At 44.6% G+C, this 7,271-nt stretch overlaps 1 protein-coding gene and 1 long non-coding RNA gene across 6 annotated transcripts in view; one reads left to right on the forward strand and one right to left on the reverse strand.

Annotated features, from left to right (window-relative positions):
- LOC109291907 overlaps positions 1–3,250 on the reverse strand; it is a 15,728-nt gene extending 12,478 nt beyond the window's left edge. The window contains exon 1 of the long non-coding RNA XR_002095983.1: positions 2,003–3,250. This is a non-coding gene — a long non-coding RNA (uncharacterized LOC109291907). The remainder of the gene's footprint in view (positions 1–2,002) is intronic.
- FLI1 (Fli-1 proto-oncogene, ETS transcription factor) overlaps positions 1–7,271 on the forward strand; it is a 157,361-nt gene that overhangs the window by 141,299 nt on the left and 8,791 nt on the right. For 4 of the 5 annotated variants that reach the window (XM_019509119.1, XM_019509099.1, XM_019509107.1 and 1 more), the window contains 3 exons: positions 3,257–3,322; positions 4,893–4,952; positions 6,779–6,826. In XM_019509119.1, coding sequence (XP_019364664.1) covers positions 3,257–3,322; positions 4,893–4,952; positions 6,779–6,826 — 174 coding nt within the window. The remainder of the gene's footprint in view (positions 1–3,256; positions 3,323–4,892; positions 4,953–6,778; positions 6,827–7,271) is intronic. The other variant, XM_019509114.1, reaches the window with a different exon arrangement.

Here is a 7,271-nt window from a genome sequence, read left to right on the forward strand (position 1 = left end):
ACTTAAACCCAGGTTTTCTAGGTGTTATGTTAGTACCCTAGCTACTGTCACCACACCACCCTTTTCTGATTTGTAAACCTTGAAATAAAAGGGGGCAATAAACCAGCTCAGGGGGCTGTTAAATGATCCTCACTTTAGCATAAACTGATCCTCATCTTAGCATCCTCACTTTAGGCACTCTCAGGGCCAGATCCTCAGTGAGCTTTATTCCATTGAGTAAAGGCACTCCACGCTGGGCCACAATTTCTGATAAGGACAATTACAGTGACAATCGCATAGCAGTTAAAGTCAGGAAAGGCAGTCACGAGAGGTGGGTTACACCCTGATTCCACATAACCTGGGGCAAGTCACTTCCTTCCTCTGTGTGACGCAGTTTCTGCCTTTTTTTATGTAGACCTGGTAGGGAAATTTTCAACAAAGCATTTTTCCCCATAAAACACCTGTTCATAAAGACCAAAGCTGTTTACTAGCAAGGGTAGGTTTTGGCGAATTTAATGACTTAAAAAAAATGTTTTGGGTTCAAATTGCCCTTTTAGCACTTTTTAGAGCAAAGAGTTTCTGTTTCTTGCAAAAGATTTTTCAGCTTGCAGTTCAATTTAATATATACTAAAAAAGATTTTTCTAAAGATTAAGACTGAAACAAAATATTTGAGAAGTGCTGACATTTTTTGACTGATCTAAAACATTTTTTTTTTCATTTTGGTTTGTGACTTTGTGCAAATTGTTGCTAGTTTGTCTTTCGCTTCTGGTTCAGGATGGAAAAAAAAATGTTCTGCAATGCTGGAAATCCTCATGGAATGGGAAAAACCATTTTCCACCCAAATATAATTTTCCGTGTTTTCCAATGACTTTTAAAGGGGAGGAATGAAAGTCACTGGCTGCTTGCAGGAGCTGGGAAAGAAGCAGCAACTGGTTACAAAGCGAATGGAGGGAAGAGGCTTCTGGTACAGATGAGGCTGTCCTGCCCTGATTTCTGTTACTGGTGTAACTAGGGGCCCGCAGTATAGACAGGATGAGATGCAGTTTGTCCCTGTGGGTTCAAGCAAGGAAAAAGTCAACCATTGCCAACAGCAATAGTTGCTTGTATACAGTGATGGCTGCCACTGAAGCATATCAGTGGCAGTGACGCCTCAGCCTGGGAAAAGCAGTCCACTCCACACCACCAGGATGCAAGTCATCTTTCAACACAGGTGCCTGAGGGAGAAGGCACCTAGGCCAGGAAACCCTGCTCTTGTTGTAATGACAGGGACCGCGGCAGCCTTCGTCTACTCAGGCTTGCAGTCCTTCTCCTCCAGAGGTGCTTTGGCAGATTCTTTGACCCAGTCTGTACACTCAGTGGGTTGTTTTTAAGTCTGGTCTATTTGCAGAGGGGATTATGGTTTCTAGTCAGAAGAATAGGTGAAATAAAAATAAAAGCAGGTAAATTAAATAAGCATCCTTTTTTCTCCTGTCTTCCTCACCCTGCCCACCCCACTCTATCTTTGTCTCTCTCAGCCTCTTCATTTTCCTTTTCATGCCAGTAACAAAAAGGCTGCAATTTTAAAAACTGAAGAAGCCTTTCCAGAGTCAGCCAGAATGGGCAAGTGCATGTGGGTTTTTCCAGAAGGAGGCTTGCTCTTGTCTTGTTGCTCTTCTCCAAACCCAGATGAAGACTGTAAGATGAGCAATGTCATCTTCCGGCCTGTGTGCCTGTGATCACTGCATTTGGTGTAGAGCAGAGGTCACAAGTAGATCTTGGAGCCTCTTGCGGTAGATCTCAAAGCTTCTTGAAGTCAATCCAAGGCTGGGGTGGTGGGGCTGAGTGCCCGCGTGCGCTCCAGCCCAGCAGGTCAGTCAGTGGGGAAGGGGAGGAGAGGGGCAGGGGCTGGATCAAGGCCCCCGCGGTAAGGGACAGTGCCACAGGAGCAGGGGTAAACTGAGTGGGGCCCTGGCCAGGTGGGACTTACCTGCTGGGGAGGTGCATCCCTAAATAATTTTGTCTGCCTCAATCTCACAGACTTACCTGCTGGGCAGGGAGTTGGCGGTGGTGCACAGTAGACCTTGAGTTGCTTTTAAATGCCAAAGCTGATCTCCTACTTAGCCACTGGTGTACAGGGTTTGGGAAGAGGCAGTGTTTAATTTGCCAATTTGGGTTCTGATGAGTATTATGATCATGATTATTATATTTAATTTCAACTCGGAGGCTATTTCTGTCCTTGTTGCATGTGTTGAGACTTTAGTCCTGCCTGCTGCTGCTTGAATCGCCTCATGGCTCATTCTGCCACTTTCCTTGATCTAGAACAAGAGTTAGGAGAGAGAGAGAGAGAGTATTTGTGAAATGTGTCAGCCAGATTCTGGCAATGCATCTTAGCCCCAACGGTCACTTGCTGGGCAATCAGAGCACATTGTTTTTCTTCCTTTCTTGTGTCTCAGTCCCAGTGCTTTGCTAGAAATTTCCAGGTGTCCTTGTCCCTTTCAAGGTGTTTTCTGCAGCTGCAAAATCAATCATGGGTCCGATCTTCAGCTGGTGCCCATCAGCCTGCCTTCAGTAGAGCTGCGCTGATTGCCACCACCCGAAAATCTGGACTCACAATTCAGGCCTGTCCATGGATCCTAGTGAAAGAGTCAGAAAAGTCTTATTATGGTCACTACTAAATGTTTAGAAGGATTCATTCTAAAAAGTATAAGGAAACGACTATAGCATGTTCTGTCAGTTTAGGGAAATGTTGACTCTCTAATGATGAGTTACCTGATGAAGAATTTCTTGCATTTGAAAGCTTGCCTAGCTTCATCCCAACCATGCAGTTGGTCTAATAAAAGATATCACTCCAAAAATGTCTTACAGTATCAAGTCATCTAGGCCATTCCCCACTCAGAGACTGTGTAGGACAGGTCCTGACATACCTTTTGCAGGGATTTATCTGGTCCAGTATTATCCAACCTCACCTTTACTCTTACTGCTCCCACCCACTTCATAATCCCTCTAGAGCTTCATCTATCCCATGCCAGGCCGCATATTTAACATTTATGTTGTGGCAGTACCTAGAGGTGAAGTAGGCTATGGCACCATAGAACTGCATAAGCATGTCAACATCCCTGCCTCAAAATGCTTAATGGCACACTTAAGCGGGCACAAGCAGGGGTGGAGAGACAAGGGAACCAAAACAGTATTACGTGTTGAATCGTTTGAGAGCCATAATCAAAATTAGTCCCTTGCCTAACCTTCTTGGCATGGTCTGAACTCAACCCCTTCCTGCCTGTTGTCTTTTATCATTAGAGCCTTCCTATGATGCAGTCAGGAGAACAGGATGGGGCAATAACATGAACTCCGGCCTCACCAAAAGTAAGTAGCCGTGCTGAAAGTCTCAAATGTGGGCAGAGGATGAATTTGGTTTCCTTAGTCTACGTGCATCAGAATGACTGAGAGTGGAGGGACACTCAGTATCATAAACATGCAACAAAATAAAAATAGGAATTAGTTTTTATATTAATGAGTTGCCTTAGTGAAGAAGGTAGGAATTACCAATTTGGTCGGTGATGCTTTAGGACCAGTGTCTTGTTTCTGAAGGTGGCCAGTGCTAGACAGGCTATAAGGCAGGGGTGGGCAGAAAGCGGCCTGCGGGCCAGATGCGGCCCGTCAGCCCATTCTATCCAGCCCATGGGGCCCCTAAAAAATTTAGAAAATTAATATTTATCTGCCCCTGGCTGCCTGTCATGCGGTGCTTGATGGCTTGCCAAAACTCAGTATGCAGCCCTCCGCCTGAAATAATTACCCACCCCTGCAGATAGCTACTCCAACCTCCTGTGAAGCTTACTGTCTTAAGACTAAATACTGCTACCTTAACTCCCCTTGGACTATATTCTGATACAGATAATAATGCCTTACATCAGTACTTGATTGCTGTTATGGGGCACTATCCATGGAATGAGGTACTACCCAAATAGGAAATTATAGCAGGAACTGACATCTGATATTTATAAAGTGCTATGAGATCCTAGTATAGAGATGCCCAGCAGAAGGATTCGGTTCATTGCTGACCCCAGGTGATAGATTTGTCCTTAAAGCTGTGTATTGCCTGCTTTTACAACTTTTATCCTCTCTGGCATAGCTAACTGGCTCTGGGCCATATTCTGGTCTCCTTCTACCATTGCAATATAAATGGCAGGGGAGGAGCTGATACCTTTGTGCAGCTCCACTCTATGGAGGGTGGGCCATGATCTGGCCCTGACCAGGATATTACTGAGGTCAGGTGAGGATAGAAGTATCTGACCCAAAGTCTGTATTTCAGTTGTGTTGTTTCAGCTTTATGAAGCCTGCTTGATTTGGATGTGAAGACCACTCTATAAGGTGGTCTCTGTACCAGGCTGCTCTGAATGGGGAAGGGAGATATCGAGGAGTGAAATGATTTTCAGGGCTGGTTGGGAATTTTTTACTACATATTTCTAGTCAGAAAATATTTCTTTTAAACCAAAACTGGTTGCAGGGAAAGATTGATTTCAAGGCGTTTCCTGTTTCAAAATCATCAACGTATCCCATGTTGCTATTTTCTAAATGAAAACTTCCCTTTTTCAATTCAAAACAACTTTGGGTTTAGAAAATGTAGCACAAACATAGCAAATGAAAATAAAAAGGTCAAGATTACTTATTGTTTCAATCGACCTGGTCTGAAATTTTTTTGTGGGAAGGGAGGGGTTGAGTTTATGAAAGTTTTTGAGAAACTTCTTGTCCTGATTCTGAATAGGGAAAACGCTTGAAATCTCATCTTCCCTTTGGAATGGAAAACCTGTTTTCTGCCCAGCTTCGCTGATGTGTTCATGTTGATGAATGTATCACAGTGTCTGTCTAGCTCCCTGTTTGTTCCTTCTCCTCTGCTTACACAATTTCTACAATCTTGCTTTCCTTGTTATTACAGGCCCTCCTGTTGCAGGGACACAAAATGTGAATAAGACAGAACAACAACGACCCCAACCAGGTAACTATGTCAAGTGTGTCCCAGCTGTTCAATAAACATCTGTACCCCCCTTTCTGCTATTGTCAGATATCAAGTAGGGTCCATCGTAGGCACAGGATACATAGGCGCACACTAGCGAGCTACATGTACAGGGAGGTTTCACTGGAATAATACTGAATCATCTGTGGAATAATACTAGATTATCACCACCCACCAACAGAGTTTGCCCCACTCTGCAGCCAAAAATAAATACAGAAATAAATAGATTATCAGCTCATGGGTTGCCCTTTCCCCATTTAAAAGAGCTGTCCCTGTGTCAGCGTAGTCATCTGCGGAGGCCAGACTCTCTAGTCAGCTGGTTGAACATTGGACGTTACAGCAGGCAACATACTGGGTCGTGAGGCAGTTTGAAGACTTGCTTCTCTCACCATCATAAGGAGTCAGCAGGTTGAATTCTGACCTCTCACACATTGGTGTAAATTGGAGGCGACTCCAAAGAGAGTCAACAGGAGCTACACGAGCATCAAAACAGTGTACCATAATTAAGAAAATGAAGGTCTATCAGACTTCAAGGACCGATGCTTCCAGCTGGAGGGGTTTTTGACAAGTCAACCGCCAATCTCCATGCTGTGCACAGCTTCTTTGGACCCTATTTTAGGGTTATCTAGGACTAGGTTTGTCTTTGGTGTAACTTCAGACATAAGCAAATTTATTAAACTACAGTCACCACAGTCAGGGGGGACAGCAAAGAGAAATAAAAAAATTCGAGCAGAAGAGCAGGAATGAACTGCCTTGTGAAAAAGAAAAAAATTTGTTCCTGATTAATGAATGGGGTTTCCAAAAAAGCACTCGATGTTAGTTGTACCCTGCTCCCACGGGACTCAGTAGTAAAACCCAATTTACTTCACTGGGACATGTGCTGGACAATGCTCTATTAGCATAAAGAAGATGTAAGACCATGTGTATACTCATCTGGCTTTACCACAAAAAGTTCTTGCAGTGGATAGCAGGCACCAGCATCAACCTGCCAGGACACATGCACATCCATGTGCTTGGTGCAGTTCCACTGCAGCAGCACTTCTGGCAGAGCACAAAGTACACATTGGGAGGGTACCAGCTTTGGACAGGACAGCTGGCAGAAGGCGTGAGAGTGTCTGCACACACCTTCTGCTGGCTGCCAGATGGCAGCATGGCCCTTACTCTGCTTGGCAGAGGGAATGTAATCAGCCTGGCAGAAAGGAGGGCTGTGCCACCACCGCAGCCTGGGTGCGGTCATCCTCAGAGTTTTATCAACACAACCAAGGTTTTGCTGGCAAAACTTTGTAGAGTAAACTATGCCTCAACTGGACCAATGCTCCATTGACTTCATCAGGAGTAGATTAGGCTGACTTGGAATAGGAGCCAGACTGAGCAGATAATAAGGAATCAACACAGATAGAAAATGCAACTGATATCAGCAAGTAGGCCAACTCCTTCCATTAAGGTAAATGCATTTACCTGGGATCTGTTAGTGCTGTGCTGTCCTGAGGTTCCCTTTTCCTGCAACCAAGCATTGTAGCTCGTTCAGGGAAAGTGCGGCCTGTGTCCAGAGGGATTTTGCTCTGTAAAAGTGGGACACTCTAGGAAAACAGTGCAAGAACATCTGCGTCATTTAATACTCCATAAATAATTTGTGGCTATTCACACAAAGGGAAAATGAGATTTTTCCAGGCCCTGATTCCTGGGAGGGGATGGGAGCAGAACAAAAGAAGGAAAATGGAAATTTGGACAGTTCTTGAAAAATAGCAAAGAACTTGGTTTCTTTTGTGTGGTAGGTTTAAGGAAATATTTTTCTTCTCTTTGTCCAGATCCCTATCAAATTCTGGGACCTACTAGCAGCCGTCTTGCCAACCCAGGTGAGTTCAGCTTGAGACGCTAGGTAACTCTTGAGAAGACAAAAGCTATTTTCTAACGAAAGGGCCAAGTGCTTCATGATTCACCCGCATCTAATGGGTGCTGCAAGAACTTGCTGTCCTACTGTTTGTGTAGATAGTTATGGCCATTGGATTGGATAGGAATGGATCCCATATCTGCCCCTACCCACTACTTTCTGTCCCATCCCTGAAGGCTAATATGGACAACTGCTCCAAGGGCCCCACAGGGCTGTTCTTGTGATAACTTCTTTGTGTAGCCCTCGCCTTGGACCCTGAGTGATGAGAAAGATCCTGAGTGGTCTGTCTTCAGCAGCTTCACCCTTATGAAGAGTGTGTGCCTGTGGGGAGTGAATGATGAAGATCAAGAACTAAAAGCATAGCTAGATAGCGGAAAATAACCTTTGCTTGAGTAAAAGCAGCTTCATCG

This window comes from Gavialis gangeticus, unplaced genomic scaffold (genome assembly GCF_001723915.1).
Source record: "Gavialis gangeticus isolate Ggan-Ray unplaced genomic scaffold, GavGan_comp1, whole genome shotgun sequence".
Taxonomy (NCBI): Eukaryota; Metazoa; Chordata; order Crocodylia; family Gavialidae; genus Gavialis; species Gavialis gangeticus.